The following is a 17,648-nucleotide window of genomic DNA, read 5'->3' on the forward strand; positions in this document are numbered from 1 at the left end:
TGCTGCTGCCACACAGATCTAAAATAAACATGCTGTTTATTTCCCTGCTGTTTACCTTCACAGACATAACCGACTGTTTTTTTGTAACTCATGAGTGTTTTTAATGTAAACTTGTGTGTGAATGAGAACTTAGTTTAGTACTCACATGCTGTGACAGCCGCTTTCTGTCCGTGTGCTTCGGATGTGTGAAAAACGTATATCAGAAGTTTAAACTCATATGGTTTAAAACGCATGATTTCAGCGTAACATAAACATGATAATCAGAACCAAAACAGATGCTTTTAGCAGGTACGAGCTGTAATGGCGCAGCTCTATTCTGGAAAAGGGGGCGGGGAGCAGCAGCTCATTTGCATTTTAAGACACAGGCCCGAAAAACAGCGTGTTTCTGCTTCCACGCAAAATAGGCATTTTCAAATTGATATAATAAATGATCTGTGGAGTATTTTGAGCTGAAACTTCACAGACACATTCTGGGCAACAGCTCTGTTGGACATTCCTGCAGTCAGCATGCCAATTGCACACTCCCTCAAAACTTGCGACATCTGTGGCATTGTGCTGTGTGATAAAACTGCAGATTTTAGAGTGGCCTTTTATTGTGGCCAGCCTAAGGCACACCTGTGCAATAATCATGCTGTCTAATCAGCATCTTGATATGCCACATCTGTGAGGTGGATGGATTATCACAGTAAAGGAGAAGTGCTCACTAACACAGATTTAGACAGATTTGTGAACAATATTTGAGAGAAATAGACCTTTTGTGAACATAGAAAAAGTCTTAGATCTTTGAGTTCAGCTCATGAAAAATGGGGGCAAAAACAAAAGTGTTGCGTCTATAAGTTTGTTGAGTGTATTTGTGGAAACTGTTATTTTTCAGGATTCTTTGATAAATAGAAAATGAATCTAAGGTTTTGTAAAATCATACGGTCTTATTGTTTCTTTATCATCCTTGCTGAATAACATTATTCATTTCTTTTTTTAAAACAAATCTTACTGAACCTAAACTTCTGTGATGTTTTATAATATACCTGATTATATTTTTTTTAAGTATCTATTGTTCATTTGATCTTTAGAATTTAGAATGTTATAAGTGTCACTGGCCAGAATCTTTTTTTCATTTATATGAGCTGTCCAAATGCAACTAAATGTAAAACGAATACTGAAAATGTATTAGCATTAGCAGTACATTATTTGTCAAGATTTGTGTATTTTCCTAACTTCAGTTTCTATGGATAAATGAAAAATTGGTTGACTTAAAGTAAGCTGTTTTTATATCATGCAGGAAGTAGGTGCTATATTTAGAAGTAATTTTTAGCCCATGATTCCTCGGATCTTTGTGAAAGGCACTGAAATGCATTTGAAACCGTTCCATAGTATGGAAAGAAAATACTGCTTTGCTAGTAAATCATCTTCAGGAGGGGTAACTTTAACATGAAATGATAGATTAGCCCATGATAATATCAAATTACTCATGTGTATCATACAGTAGTTCTTGTTATCCTAAATGCATCAGCAGCTGTATAAATTTAATCTCACTGCAAAAATATGGACTTTATATAAAACTTGATTATTACGGTCTTATTGTTTCTTTATCATCCTTGCTGAATAACATTATTCATTTATTTTTTAAAAACAAATCTTACTGAACCTAAACTTCTGTGATGTTTTATAATATACCTGATTATATTTTTTCAAGTATCTATTGTTCATTTGATCTTTAGAATTTAGAATGTTATAAGTGTCACTGGCCAGAATCTTTTTTTCATTTATATGAGCTGTCCAAATGCAACTAAATGTAAAACGAATACTGAAAATGTATTAGCATTAGCAGTACATTATTTGTCAAGATTTGTGTATTTTCCTAACTTCAGTTTCTATGGATAAATGAAAAATTGGTTGACTTAAAGTAAGCTGTTTTTATATCATGCAGGAAGTAGGTGCTATATTTAGAAGTAATTTTTAGCCCATGATTCCTCGGATCTTTGTGAAAGGCACTGAAATGCATTTGAAACCGTTCCATAGTATGGAAAGAAAATACTGCTTTGCTAGTAAATCATCTTCAGGAGGGGTAACTTTAACATGAAATGATAGATTAGCCCATGATAATATCAAATTACTCATGTGTATCATACAGTAGTTCTTGTTATCCTAAATGCATCAGCAGCTGTATAAATTTAATCTCACTGCAAAAATATGGACTTTATATAAAACTTGATTATTTAAGCTTTTGTAAATATTGCATAATGCATTTTTTTTAGCCTTCCAGTAAAGTGTCTTGAATGGAATCAGAATAATCATGTCTAACCTGCTTTCTCCAATAAGGAAGTAACCTGTCATCTGCGATAGAAAAGTTTTCCGCAGACCATTAGCATGTCAGATACAAATAAAGGCAAGAAATCTCATAGATAAATAAATAGTACAACTTTAAATTTTCTCTAAATTAGACATTTATACATGCATGTTAAATGCATCTGATGTCCTGAATAAAAAGTTACAGATATAGTATAGAATACATTTATAGTTCATTTTCAATAGATTCTAGACACATCTGAATCATGTTTGCTGTTAGTTTGGATGCTGTTGCTTCTTTGCAATATGCAGTATATATGAAATTCAAGTGTTGTCTTACTGAACGTCAGTGACATGTCCTTAATAGAAAAACACCAATTCTTTGTTAACTGTTCATGTAACTTTCATATATATTAATTTCTCTACTTAAAGTGCTATTGTCCATCACGCACTATAAAACCTTTCACAGATACAGTGTGCCCATCTAAGCAAAGACTTTGAGTACTTAAAAATACGGTGTCTCTGGACTGCTTGCATCCTGTTCAGTTACTTTTCAGTGTCAACCCCATTATTAATTGGTTTCTAACAACAGCCCTATTTGTTTTCCTATACCTTGGTTCGCCCAGGAAGTTAAATGTGTGTTCAGTTTTAGGATTCAGACAAATTTTTTTCTTGTCAACTAATAGTCATTCATTTAAGCCATTGTAGTCAACTAATCACACTTTTATATTAATTTAATTATCGAGGGAGCAACTAAACCATAAAGAGCCTTCAATAGTCTATTCCGCGCTCAAGTGCACGCATAAAGCTTGCCGCAAAGCACCGGCAAAAGTAATGTATATATCGGAAAAAATAGCAAGGAGATATTTAAATGATCTGTTAATAAACTAGTGTTTTCTGGCTTTTGCAGTAAGGTCGCTTATAACTTCCACACTCTTCACAAACACTTGGATATGCGACTAATAGTGGAAATTTTTCTAGGTTTACGTTAGAGCGTGCGGTTGCTACGTACATGTTTACATTTTAAATGACAATCCATATTTGAGATCGATGAATGATAGGAGAACATTTGGATTCAACTAAAACAATCTAACCCAAGTCTTAAGGATTTCTTAAAAAAATAGGCAGATGTGTGTTTGATTGGGAATTGAACTAAACTCTGCAGGACAGTGGCCCTACATGATTGAAGTTGCTCATCCCTGACCTACATGTACTACATTTCACCTTCCATAGGTGTCCTCTATGATCATTTCATGATAATAGTGCAGAGCTAGACATTTTTTGTTCTTGGCCCTGATGGGAAGAGAAGTTTCTGGTCAACATCTTATTGTTCACGTTGAAAAATCGGTTGTCTTGTGTTTTTTAAAGAATACAGAAAATCTGGTTTCATTCAGAGCCAATGTGATTGTTTGGAGAAAGCTACAGGTCTTTGTTTTTGGCTGTTATAGAAAGGGTAGGTGGAGTTTCTGGTTAGATGAATAGGTTCTAAATTCTAAACTTATTAAAAAAGAAAACTTACAGAGTAGAGACAGAAAACAACAACATCTTACAGAGAACAACAACATATGTGTTCATTTATTCATCATGAGTTTGTGAAATGAATTTGATTGTACACAGTCCGTTTAAACAATAGAGGGAGTTCTGAGGTATAACCAATGAATTTGAATGATTAGTTGTATTTTATTCAAGAGAGTTTAATGTGTGTTTAAAAAAACACTAAAGGTTGTTGCGCTTTTTAAGAAATAAACTGCTAATATAATTTTTATGCACAGATTTGTTATCGCATGCACACAGCAAATAAAAAAAAGGCATAAACTGTTAAATGGGAAGTTTAATAACACTTCACTTCACAGTGTAACAATGTGCAAGATACATGCTTTTCTAAAACATAATTCATTTAAATATAAAATGGGCTAACTACTGTTTTTCACTGTGGATTAACGCTCATCCTAGTTTTTAAGAATTACTTGACAGTTGTTCTTCAAACAAACAAATATATACAGTACCCACTACCACCCTAGTGAAAAATAAATATACTAAAATGTATTTGAAATACATTTATTTCATGCTAAGTATACTACAAATACTTAATAAAAATACCCTGCAGTTTTTGGTATACTAAACTGGTATACTTAAAGTCTGCTAAATTGTAACAACTAATTTTGTACTTAATGCACTTTAATTGAGCATAAACTGTTAAATGGGAAGTTTAATAACACTTCACTTCACAGTGTAACAATGTGCAAGATACATGCTTTTCTAAAACATAATTCATCTAAATATAAAATGGGCTAACTACTGTTTTTCACTGTGGATTAACGCTCATCCTAGTTTTTAAGAATTACTTGACAGTTGTTCTTCAAACAAACAAATATATACAGTACCCACTACCACCCTAGTGAAAAATAAATATACTAAAATGTATTTGAAATACATTTATTTCATGCTAAGTATACTACAAATACTTAATAAAAATACCCTGCAGTTTTTGGTATACTAAACTGGTATACTTAAAGTCTGCTAAATTGTAACAACTAATTTTGTACTTAATGCACTTTAATTGTGCAGAAGTAGTGCTGAAGTCCAACTAAAGATATACTGAAGTATATTTAATTGTGCTAAAGTGGAACAACTGCAAGTATACTTCAGGTACACCTTAAATATCTTGCATTTAAAGACTGATATTATTCATCAATAGTGGCATTAAAACACATTTTTAGGCTTAATATTAAGAAAGTAGTACTCCAAATTAAAGTTTAATGATAATTTCTTTTATATCAGCAAGTCTCGAGCGCTATGTCAGTAAGTATGTGAATAGATTTAAACTACTTTTAATATGAAATAAATGTATTTTAAATATTCTACTTTTAGGGCACTTATGTAATTTCATGTACGTAAGACATCTTTTTTTTTTTTTACATATTTACATTATTACTGTACAGGCAAAAGAGGATAAGGTACTTTAGATAATCAGATTGCATCTTCTGTTACTCAGTAACGCCTTATTTTCCACCTGTATCAGTAAATAAATGAACTTTAATGTCCCATAGACCCTCTGACCCTTAAATGAGACATGTGTACAACATTTCTATTATTTCAATAGTGATGAGAGATTTTGCATTAGACTTTGTTTTGTGTCCTCAGTGTGATGGGCAGTGTTCAGAGTGAGGTCTGGAAGCCGCCGAATTAGGAGTTTTACCTGCAGGTAATTTCAGTAACTTTATTTATAGGTCTCTGATTACAGTGATGGAAATAAGGACAATTTCTTTACTGTGAATTATCATCTTACCTCATCCTTGCTTAGTTTTTTTATGCATTTCTGAATCTCTTGTACTGTGTCTGGGGGCAGGGTCTGATTCCCCCTTAAATCCTGAATCTGATGACACTCAGACATACTGGAGAAGATGATAATGAGAGATTAAATATAATACATGGTAAGTAGTTCATTTCTACTCGTATTACCATTGATTCTAGAACAGACTATGTCATTAATTATCTATTGTAGCGTTGTACCATGGTTTGTCGCCTTCTTGTGTCAAGATCAGACTGTTTGTCAGATCATTTTGACTACCGCAGAGCTCCTTCTCAACATGTGTTTGCATTTCACTACAAAGCAGAAAAATACAAATGCCACATGTCAATGTGTCATTACCACAGTGTTAAATAAATCTGAGGATTTTAATTAGAAAAGGACAGAATATTACTCAACAACTGACACATTGATACACTCAATAGTTGTTTTCTCTAAAGCAGAAGCACCCTGCTAATGCTATTTCCAGTATACTGAAATTAAGGATGTAACCACATATTTAAGATTAGTGCAGACCACTAATAATAATTAAATCATTAAAGTGTCAGACGCTAAAAAAAACCTATATTGGTCACCAGCTAATCTGAATATGGTGGTTACAGCCCTGTTTGAAATTATAAAAATCACCTGTTGTCTGACTCGGTAGAGGCACAGTTTTCAGTGAAGTCAACGAGAGACTGATTAGAATGCCTGTGAACTTCACTGAGGGAAACAAAAAAATCTGATTGAGCAAGGGTCAAACCACCATAGAGCACATTCTTGTTTAAACGTTGTGATGACTGCATCTCTCAGGTATGCTAAAACCTTGCTAAGTGTTAGCTTTCATTTTATAAATCAGCCAAAACCAGACCTGTTGAGCAAGACTAGAAAGGTTGGAACTCTCTAAACAGCAAGATAGACTGCTAATTGACGCTAAGAAACAGTGTTGTTTTGTAGTCTTTAAATATATATATATATATGTTGCATCTGGGGCGTGAAGCGGAATGAACTGATTTGAAAAAATTAAAATGTGGCAAACAATAACATACTGATGATAATTCATATATTTATCGTATCTTGCATATCTGACACAATAGTGTGATCTCGTGGTAAATAACAGTGAATCAAAGACTTCAAAATTACTTTTTCTCTTTGCATGCCATGTCATCCTCCTGTTGATCATCTTTCACCCTTTGCCTAATCAGAAAAGATCACAGAACACTTAAATTGAATTGTGTCTCTGAAAGTTGCATTTTATCAACAGAGTGTATTCCACAAGGCCAGTTAAGGGAAAAGTTCTCTCAAACACTTACACTGATCCCATGGACATGTATTCACTGTTGTCCTCTGGAGGTTCATCCTGCTTCCCGTCCATCTCATCTTTTTCCTCAATAACTGAAATCTGCCAGATAGAGGTTTGAGTTTTATTCGTGTATTTTTATCATATGCATATGTGAAAGAAACTGTTTAAATGTGTAAAACGTTGCATGTTACTGGTATTGGAGGTTCGCTGAGCTTGCGAGGGTAGTCATAATGATTGTATTGTGGCAGAGAAGTTATTTCAAATGCTGACCATCTGTCATCGGGCTGATCTTCACCGTTTGGTTCTGAATAGTTCATAGGTAGAGTCATTGCTCTAGATCTCTTGTCCTGTGGAAAAAGGTAAAGCATGTGAGCATTCACAACCTCTCAAAAGTTTTGGTACACTTGACTGAATTTTTGGTTTCTTATGATGCTAAAACCTTCTGATCAAAAATAATACTTTTTTGGTTACTGCATAGTTGCCATTATTTTTTTTATTATTATTCTCAAATGTAGGAAATGGTAGCAAGTATCAGTAGGTGTGCTCAAACATGACTGAGAGTTTATATAAGCATCTATGTAAAGACAGAGAGGGAGAGAGAAGGTTTGTTTACCTGAGTATCGTCTGTGTGTGGCAGTTTATTTTGTGATTTCTGGATCTTCATTGCCTTGTAAAATGCATTGAGCCAACCATCCACATCGGCACTGAAAACACCAGAAAACATTTAACACTTCTTTCATGGAACTATGTTGTGATGGCAATTGGAGATAATGGTTAAAATAATGCTGGCAAACCTGTCTTTTCCAATGAGGAAATATTCTCTAGATTGTTTTAGTGTCACGTCTTCCACCTTCAAGAACAGCACAGAGGAAGGAGAGCCCTTTGATTGTTTCTTGACCCAGTCCCACTTCTGATGTGTCTCAGGGCTAGTGAACAGCAAGCTGATCCTTTAAAACAGGAAGATGTTCTTATTGCAGTATGAAAATACTTTATGTATTTATTTATGTGACAGTCTTTTCCTTACTTAGAAATGTCTATCGCTCCCAAAGGTTTGCCTCTCCTTTCGTTTACATGATATGTCAGCTGGTAGGTGTCCTCACCGATCTTGGAGAGCACAAAGAAACGATTCTTCCATGATTTCTGTAACAGATATGTTTCATAAACCGAGGAACTGTCTTTGCAGACTTCAGAAATTTCAGTTTCAGGTTGAATTGCAATATGAAACCTACAGTGTTTTTAGTTAGGGCTGTTAGAGGGGGGGACTTGACCAGGTATCCAGTGTACAATTCCTCCACTGCTGGTTCACTGTAAAATTTTGCAGTTGTTGCTGCAGAAACATAATTAAAACTGATCAGCATTAAATGCTGCACAATTCCATTTAGTGTTTAAGTTCCTTGATTATCCCATTTTTCCTAAGATGTTTTAGACTTACGAGATTTCTTGTTGTTGGACATCCTGATGTTGTTTGCTTTAGTTCTAAAATAGATGTGAAATGTTTACTTTTTTTTTTACTGTAAGCCACTGATATACTGTATATCTGATAAACAGAAGTAAACAACACCGAAGTATGATTTTGTAAAATAATATTCAGTGCAGTGTCACTGTCAGCAGCACAAGACTAATTACAATGCAATGGAAATTAACCCTCTGCCACATTTCAAATGTATAATATGTTATATAATAGTATTACATTGTTTTTTCTCCAAAAATACATAGTTTAAACTCATTTATTTTCTCAGATTAATAGTATTACCATTATTTCTCTACATGTTACAAGCATCACAAAGCAGAATCATCATATCAGTAGCCATATTCTATATTATTATTGGTTTACCTTGTGTCGCAGTAAAATCTCAGTCTTCTGAAAAGTTCTCACAACGTGTATGTTATGATGGCAGTTTAGGAGGAAACTAAAGGTCCTTTGTCTTTTCCAGATTGTTATGCTGGTAAAAGGAGTTGTTTCTGATTTTATGTGAGCTCATGTTTAAGTTCCTCCCCTTTCACGTTGTCATTCCTTTGGAGAACTTACCAGACAAACGTGTTCATGTCATTGTGTTATTGTGGAAAACATCATACTACAAAAATAATTTTAGCTTCTGAAGCACATACTGTAAGCTGTGACTGAATTATGTACACATATACACTCACAGACTTATACACCATTTCCAATTTCTTGGATTCTAGTTTTTTTATGCAGTTTTTTATGCTTTTGTAGCATATTTATTTTCCATGCACATGTACTCTTGATTCCCCTGTTTTTTTGGTTCTCTTGATGATTCAGCTTATTTGTATGCACTTGTATGAAATGCATGAGACATGTTTTCAAGTAAGAAATGCCAAAGCTTTATCTTGGGATCCAACAGTCTGTGTGGACGACCATATAAGATGTCAAATAAAGCAGTTAACCATATGTTTTAATGTACTGTATGTTTCAGAGACTGTTTGAAAATAGATTCTAGACATTTATGTAAAAGTAATATCTAATTATATTAAACATTTTATAAAATGATTGCAAAAAATGTTTCAAAAGTTTAATAATTCTTGTGCAATAGTGCAAATACATGCTTTTATGCTGAATTATGCTAACGGCATAATTCATGTATGTATTACATAGGCTACATATTATTCAGTAATCATCAATCTAAAGAGTGACTGAAACATTTGAATCAATGCATAATGACTAGGAACAATACATCATTGGGTAAATGCTTTGCAAAACAAAATACACAATTACAGAAAACTTGTATATACACGGTATATAAAGTACCTCATACTGTTAGCATTGTAAAAAAAAAGTGCGTCTTTAAAGAGGTTAAAATACATGAACAGTTTTGAATTGTGCATTTTTCAATGTGAATTTACCTTCATACTTATTATAAAGTAATACTTGACTGTGGTTCTTCACATTAACAGATGTGAACTAATAAACCCACTACCACTCACATAGTTTTATGTACATATACAATCTAAATGTTACTGATTTCTTTCACCCAGTGGCATTTCAAGGTCAGAGAATCTAACATTCACATTGTTTTACACATTTACATGATTAATGTACAATCAAAAGTGGACAAGTTACTTTAGATAAACTGAATGCTCTTCTGTTCTTCATTTACACCTTGTTTCCCAGCTGTATTATTAGACATGAATGAATTAGTTTTAATGTACCACAGACGCATTTCTAATATCTTGATGGTGATGACTTCACAAGAGATTAGTTTCTTGTCCTCATTATGATGGGCAGGGTTCAGAGTGCAGAGGCTGGGATCCTATGAGCCGCCGAATAGTGAGTTTTACCTGCAGGTAATTTCAGTAGCGTTATTTATAGCTCTCTGAATATAGTGAGAAAAAAACATTATTTTACTGTGAATCGTCATCTTACCTCATCCTTGCTTAGTCTTCTTACGTATGTCTGTATCTCTTCTACTGTGTCTATAAGCAGGTCATTGAAGGCCAGGATCTGGTCCCCCTTATGGAAGAGCCACGAGTCCTGAATCTTCCGACAGTCAGAGACACTGGAGAGGAAAAGGATGAATGCACAATGAGAAACATATTGTAAGTTTTTCATTTGTACTCATGTTAATGTTTTCTCTATCAGGATAGGGCTCATTTTAAAATGTAACTGTAATTAATTATCAGTGAGAGTTGTACCATGGTTTGCCCTCTGCTTGAGTCAAGATCAGACTGTTTTTCAGATCATTTTTTCTAACGCAGATCTCCTCAACATGTGTGCACGTTTCACTGCAGAATAGAAATATGCATTGATAAAATTCAAACAGATGCCACAATTTTCATGCTAAATATATCTCTAATATATATATATAGCTCATAATACACTAATAAGAAAGTTAAGAGGCGACATCATTCAGGTGCATTCAGCAGAAAAATGTTCTAGCTTTTTCAAAAGATGCATTCAAGTCAAAATTTACCATTTGCATTCATCATCCTCATCCTGGTAGATTGCACCATTGCACACAGAGGACTCATGACCATTCATGGAAGTGCTGAAAAAGACAACCAACAAATAATCAAAAATAATGAACTTTGTGAACCCATTACAATGTGTTAAACGGCACAAACACTGAGTTTATCGTATCTCACACTACTGACACAATAGAGAATTAAGAATTCAAAATTACTTTTTCTGCATGCATGTAGTGTACCCCTCCTGTTGGTCAACTTCCAAAGCTCTTTGCCTAATCAGAAAAGACCACAGAAAAAGTTGTTTTTTTATTAACAGAGTACATTTTACATTCCACTAGGCCAGTTAAGGGGAAAAGTGCTCTCAAACACTTACAATGATGCCATGGACATGTATTCACTGTCCTCTGCAGATTCATCCTGAATCTCGTCCTCATCATCTTCATCCTCAATAACTGGAATCTGCCAGATAGAGGTTTGAGGTTTTTGTTTTTTTCAATAGGAAGTTTAAGAGCATTTAAGTGCGTATTGATGAATCTGTGTGCTTAAATGTGTAAAACCTTGAGCGCTACTGGTAGTAGAGGTTCGCTGAGCTTGCGAGGATAGTCATAATGGCTGTACAGTGACGGGTAAGTTAGCATTAATGCAGGTGCTGACCGTCTTTCATCAGGCTCATCCTCAACCTTTGGTTCTGAACTCTTTACAGGTTCAGATGCTGATCTAAATCTGTTGTCCTGTGGGAAAAGTAAAGCATGTAAGCATGTCTAAATGCTTGTAATAAGTTGCAGATAAATATAAAAGAACATGTACATTTCAAAACAAAACAATTAATACATTTTTTGGACACTGCATAATTGCCATATTTCCTTTTGTTTTTATTTTTCAGGAAATGAAAAATTCAGTAGGTGTGTCCAAACCTTTGACAGGTAGTTTATAAATGCATACAAGTGAAGAGAGATATATTTTAATGTTTACCTGAAGGGTGTTTCTTGATTTCTGGGTCTTCATTACCTTGACTAAAGCATTGAGCCAACCATCCACATCATCACTGAAAACATCAGAAAACATTTAACACTACTGGAAAAACTCAGTTATTTTAAAATGAAAAATAAAAGTTTAAAATAAAAGATTTCTAGAATTATATTTCCAGCACATATAACTAGTTTAAAAAGCAGAATGATTAAGTTACTGCTTAAAGACTCCACAAAAAGTTAATTTTTATTTTTATTGTTCCTACGCTGTCTTTTTCTTTTATTATGCTTTGGCAATATACTAAATTAATGATGCTGATAAAGCTTTGTTGATTCTCAAGGCTCAATTTTTAATGTGTATATTTACTATATGCTAACATATATATGGTTTCAGAACTAATAGACATGGACTAAAAGTCAAGAAACTTTCATTTTGATTTCATGGAGCCTTTAAATATTATTTATTTAATAATTTATTTTGCCTGTCATGCTGGCTTTTGTGGAACTGTGTAGTGATGGCAATGAGAAATATGGTCAAAATAATGGTGGCAAACCTGTTTTTTCCAATGAGGAAATAGTCTCTTGAGTGTTTTGGTGTGTTGTCTTCCACCTTCAAGAACAGCACAGAGGATGGAGAACATTTGAAGTTTTTCTGGATCCAGTCCCACTTCTGATGTGCCTCGGGGCCAATAAACAGCAGGCTGATCCTTTAAAACAGAAAGACGTTCTCATTATAGTGTGAACATACTTCATTTATTTATTTATTACTTTGGCAGTCTTTTCCATACTTAGAAAGGTCTATCTCTCCCAAAGGCTTGTCTCTCCTTTCGTTATTTGCATAATATGTCAGCTGGTAGGATTCTTCCCCCGTCTTGGAGAGCACAAAGAAACGATGCTTCCATGATTTCTGTGACAGCTATAACAGATAAAGCTGCTAAGTTTCACGAACAGAGGAACTGTCTTTGACAGACTGCAGATATTTAGATTTTAGGTTGAATTGCAATATGATGCATACAGTGTTTTTAGTCAGGGCTTGTTGAGCAGGGGACTTGATCAGGTAACCAGTGTACAGTTCCTCCACCATCGCTGTTTCATTGTAAAATATTGAAGTTGCTGCTGCTGAAACATAATTGAAAAACATTAAGCACATTGATGCCACACAGTTTAATTTGAGTTTTACAGTTGTCTTGATTATCTCATTTTCCAAAGAGATTTTTTGACTTACTTGGTTTCTTTTTGTTGTTGGACATCCTGCTGTTGTTGCTTTAATTCTAAAAAAAAATGTGAAATGTTTAAGTTGTTTTACTCTAAGCCACTGATAAATCTGATAAACGGATGTAAACAACAGTGATTTATGATTTTGTAAAAAAGAAAAAAAAACGCAGTGTCAAAACAAGAACAATTAAAATGCAATGGAAATTAACCCTCCATAATATAATAATATGTTGTATAATAAAATTGCATGATGTCTTTATGAAAGTTTTAAATTCACTTGAATAGTATCAGCAATATTTTTTTGCATATTACAAGCATCACAAGCAAAATCATATTAGTAGCCATATTCTGTAATAGTATTGCCGTACCTTGTGTCACCGTAAAAAGTTATTCAGCTCTCACAACGTGTATGTTATGATGGCAGTTTAGCAGGAAGCTAGAGGCCTTTTGTCTCTTTCCGAGCATTATGCTGGTAAAAGGAGGAGTTTATGGTTATATGGAAGCTCAGGTTTAGGCTCCCTCCCCTTTGACTGTGTCTGTTATTTGTTTCTGGAAACTACCAGACAAACGTCTTCATGTTGTCGTGGTATTGTGGTAATCTCGATACTACAAATAGAAATTTAGCTTCTCAAGCACATTAAGTAAGCTGCGACTGAAATATGTACACATATACACTCATAGTCTTATACACAAGCTGGCACTTTACCATTTATTTGGTTATAGTTGTTTATGCAGTTAGAAGCTCTTGGTTCCCCTTAGGAATGTAAGAGGTGACTTAAGTTACTGTGCCAAAAAATAATTACTTCGTTGGGAATTTTAGGGGGAAATCTTGACTGACGGATTTCAGTAAATACTCAAGTGATACTGTAACTGTCTTTCCTTCCTTCCTTTTCCTGGCTTTTTTCCAAGTGTAACATATTCTTGGCAGGTTGAGTTGGGGTTGGGAGTTATTAGGTGGTTTTATCATTGACTGCATTTGGTTTTGTGTGTCCAAGGGTAAAGTAAATGTGTGGTAGTCTACACAGAATGTAACAAATAATTGTCATAGAAAAAGAATGTCACAACATGTTTAACTATTTGAATGGACACTAACTAATTATCTAATATGCATCATAAGCCTATATGCAGTAATTTTAGTTAATGCTTTGAATAAAAGTAATACAAAATCTAGAATTTATAGTGATAAACAATATTATAGATTTTTAGTGTGATAAACTGATTAGTGTAGATAAAGGGTGTGCGAGTATAAATGGGAATGCGTTTCACTGTTGCACTTTGTTTGTTCCACACCTAAAAATCCATGCAAACTTCTCACCTGATTTTTTTTCATCTTGCATTTTGTACAGAATGCACACATTCAGATAATTATTTAAACAGATACATTGTACAATGAAACTGAATTTGAGGACAATTTGGAACTCCAAAATTTGGAATAAGCCAAGACTAAACCTTTATAATAAATAGCTGCATACCGTATAAAATGCACAATCAAAAGTAATATACTGAATTTGAATTAGAGTAATACATTCAGAATAAAAAATAGTTATGTTAAATTTGGTAACACTTTATTTTAGTAGTCCACTTTAGACATTCTACTAACAGTAAGTAACTTTGCAACTACATGTCAACTAGCAGTCATTAGAGTATTAGTAGTCTGTCTGCTTAATATCTTCTAACACTTTATTTTGAAATCATTGTCTTGTGGTCATCTACGGTGACGCATTGCTGCCACACACATTATTTTTTCCACTCAATTATGTTGTAAAAACGAGATCTTTTCTCATTTTAACGACATCTTTTCTCGTTAAAACTACATATTTTCTCGTAATAACGAGATGTTTTCTTGTTAAAACGACATATTTTTTCTCCTTAAAACGACATACTTTCTCGTTAAAACTACATATTTTCTCGTAATAACGACATGTTTTCTCGGTAAAACGGCATCTTTTCTGGTAATAACGAGATGTTTTCTTGTTAAAACGACATATTTTTTCTCCTTAAAACGACATATTTTCTCGTTAAAACTACTTATTTTTCTCCTTAAAACTACATATTTTCTCCTTAAAACGACATATTTTTTTCTCATAATAACAACATATTATGTCATAAAACTGACATGTTTTCCCGTTATTATAGATAGGCTATATGGTACATTATGTGAGCGAGCTAAACGACTGTGTTTACATTTGACTGAAAAAAAATATGTGTGTGGCAGCAATGCGTCACCGTAGTCATCTGCTTTAATCAGTATATTTATTTTTTCCAAATGATATGAATTTAGCTATCAGTAAATTAATGCAACTTTCGCAGTTCATCTCATTATCACTTTCAACTGAGGTGTCCAATGCAGTGTTATTGTCAAAAACATTATTCAATTGGCTTTGCTTTAGTGCAAGTCAGTGAAATGAAATGTATAATTACTTAGCATATTAAAAAAGCTTCAAATTTGCATTTATTTGTAAATTAATTTAACATATTACCCAATCAATTAATAATAAGAAAAATGAAGCCTGACAATTCAACTGTGTCGTCATCTTCATGATTTATTTCTGTTGTCAGTTCTGTCTCTCATGAGCAAAAAGAGAGTGAAAACATTAGTATTTTTGTGTGTATAAATGAGTGTTTCCTCTTGTGTAGGACAAACATAGATTGGCTCATGGGTCACAGAAGATGGCAGCTCATGTGTAACATGTTTTGTATGACCTAACTCACTTTTGGCCCAATATGATGATATTATTTTGATATTGCTCAGCTATAAATTAAATCTGTTGATAATGAATAAGTGGCCTGAACTGGTCACAGTATCTCTGAGAGCAAAGGGTAAATAAATCCCTTTACAACAACAAGCAATGTTTCTAACATTAGCAAACCTGATTTTTTTTTCTTCCTAAGACAGATGGCCATGTGCCAACATACCTGCTCATTGTCTATTTATGACTGTGGGAGTTTCACCAATGTGTCTCTTTGACCCAAATGTCTGTGTGACAGATGTTTAATTAAGGTCAGGGATGGGCAACTGGCAGCCCGCGGGGTCGCTAGTTTCCAGCCGCTCCCCTATTAATTTCAGCGTAGGATGTGCACTTTAACGTAAACATTCATTAACATTAGCAAATAATAAATGAAAAACTGACCATGAAAACCAAGTCAAGTCAAGATGGTAAACAGATTATCTTTTTACCAAGTTCAAGGGGATACCCATATGTTTGGATTGTTTGGAAATCTGTATTTTATTTAAATCGCCATCACACCACTGCTCACAAACAACAGGGATGCCAGAGTTGCACTTGCCTCAAATTTCAAAGGTAAAATTCATAGTCAACAAAAGCTTTTTGCCAAGTGCATGACAGAAATGTTTGCACTGGACTGTTCTTATTAGGGTTTCCGGGGGTCCTTAAAACGTCTTCAGTTAAATTGTTTACATTTAAGGCCATGCAAACTCTTAAATGGTACAAAAAGTCTAAATTATAAGAGGTCTTTGGGGACAGAAAGACAAGAATTGCTATATGGATTAATATGACGATTAAACTTCAAAAGGCTAGGATTTCACTGAATAAACTTGAGCACTGCTCGTCAGCTTTATACTTAATAAAATGACATTAGTCAAACAAATGACATTAGTTATACTTGAATTTCCTTCAATAAAAAGGAAATTGAGTAAGACGGTGTAAAAGGTGTGTGGACGTGGATTAGTAATCTGGCCCCTTGGTATAAAGGAGACAAAATGCTGGCCCTCGTCACTATCAAAGTTGCCCATCCCTGATTAAGGATGATTTAGCTTGAAATGAATTCATACCATGCATACATGTGTACAAAATGCATGAGACAAATCAGATCAGAAATTCAAATCAGAAATGTCAAAGCGTTGTACCTTGGGTTTCAACAGTATGTGTTGACGAAGATGCAGTGAACCATTTGTCCATCTCCCAACTGCACAAGACTATAGTCAAATCTAGACTATTCGACTATTTTTAAAACATATGATAACAAATTGAAATTACAAATTTTAGTACATTTCTGTAAAAGTAATATCTAATTATATTTAAAATGTATGCACATTTGTAAAATATTCATAAAATAATTGCAAAAAAATGTTTCAAAAGTTTAATACTACTTCACATTGGAACAATGTGCAAATACATGCTTTTCTACAGTATAATACATGTATACATTATGTATGCTACACGTTATTCAGTAATCATCAATCTAAAGAGTGACTGAAACATTTGAATCAATGCATAATGACTAGGAACAATACATCATTGGGTAAATGCTTTGCAAAACAAAATACACAATAACAGAAAACTTGTATATACACGGTATATAAAGTACCTCATACTGTTAGCATTGTAAAAAAACTGCATCTTTAAAGGTTAAAATACATGAACAGTTTTGAACTGTGCATTTTTCAATGTGAATTTACCTTCATACTTATTATAAAGTAATAATTGACTCTTGTGTTTCACATTAACAGATGTGAACTAATATTCCCACTACCACTCATAGTTTCATGTACATATATACAGTCTAAATCTTACTTATTTATTTTTATTCAGTGACATTTTAAGGTCAATGAATTTAACATTCACACTCTTTTACATATTTACATGATTAATATACAGTAAAAAGAGGACAAGTTACTTTAGATAAACTGACTGCTCTTCTG

At 33.7% G+C, this 17,648-nt stretch overlaps 2 protein-coding genes across 2 annotated transcripts; both read right to left on the reverse strand.

Moving 5' to 3' along the window:
* Positions 1-5,012: 5,012 nt before the first annotated feature.
* On the reverse strand, positions 5,013-8,798 carry LOC107566803 (pleckstrin homology domain-containing family S member 1-like). Its single transcript, XM_016252356.1, has 13 exons — positions 8,713-8,798; positions 8,311-8,354; positions 8,108-8,205; positions 7,903-8,018; positions 7,673-7,825; positions 7,492-7,582; positions 7,070-7,225; positions 6,889-6,977; positions 6,719-6,772; positions 6,224-6,298; positions 5,800-5,892; positions 5,576-5,681; positions 5,013-5,485 (listed from the first exon to the last, which is right to left on the reverse strand). Exons 2-13 carry the CDS (start codon positions 8,330-8,332, stop codon positions 5,378-5,380), a joined length of 1,161 nt encoding a protein of 386 aa, XP_016107842.1. The 5' UTR covers positions 8,333-8,354; positions 8,713-8,798; the 3' UTR covers positions 5,013-5,377.
* Positions 8,799-10,109: 1,311 nt separating this feature from the next.
* LOC107566710 (pleckstrin homology domain-containing family S member 1-like) lies at positions 10,110-14,315 on the reverse strand. Its single transcript, XM_016252240.1, has 13 exons — positions 14,301-14,315; positions 13,960-14,002; positions 12,786-12,886; positions 12,559-12,686; positions 12,325-12,477; positions 11,775-11,847; positions 11,360-11,533; positions 11,176-11,261; positions 11,018-11,074; positions 10,808-10,882; positions 10,530-10,619; positions 10,261-10,393; positions 10,110-10,175 (listed from the first exon to the last, which is right to left on the reverse strand). Exons 1-13 carry the CDS (start codon positions 14,313-14,315, stop codon positions 10,110-10,112), a joined length of 1,194 nt encoding a protein of 397 aa, XP_016107726.1.
* Between the last annotated feature and the right edge of the window lie 3,333 nt (positions 14,316-17,648).

The sequence above is a fragment of the Sinocyclocheilus grahami genome, unplaced genomic scaffold (assembly GCF_001515645.1).
Source record: "Sinocyclocheilus grahami isolate Dianchi unplaced genomic scaffold, SAMN03320097.WGS_v1.1 scaffold26.1, whole genome shotgun sequence".
Taxonomy (NCBI): Eukaryota; Metazoa; Chordata; class Actinopteri; order Cypriniformes; family Cyprinidae; genus Sinocyclocheilus; species Sinocyclocheilus grahami.

Bases quoted from the DNA above. Each gene is read 5' to 3' on its own strand.
- LOC107566803 (XM_016252356.1), bottom strand. From the start codon at position 8,332: ATGTCCAACAACAAGAAATCTC. The intron at 6,978-7,069 runs GTAACATGCAAC...TCTATCTGGCAG, and splicing joins TCAGCGAACCTCCAATACCA to ATTTCAGTTATTGAGGAAAA. The intron at 5,682-5,799 runs GTACAACGCTAC...CATCTTCTCCAG, and splicing joins CAAGAAGGCGACAAACCATG to TATGTCTGAGTGTCATCAGA.
- LOC107566710 (XM_016252240.1), bottom strand. The intron at 12,887-13,959 runs GCAGTCAATGAT...ATGTTTCAGCAG, and splicing joins TTGGACACACAAAACCAAAT to CAGCAACTTCAATATTTTAC. The intron at 11,262-11,359 runs GTTTTACACATT...TCTATCTGGCAG, and splicing joins TACTACCAGTAGCGCTCAAG to ATTCCAGTTATTGAGGATGA.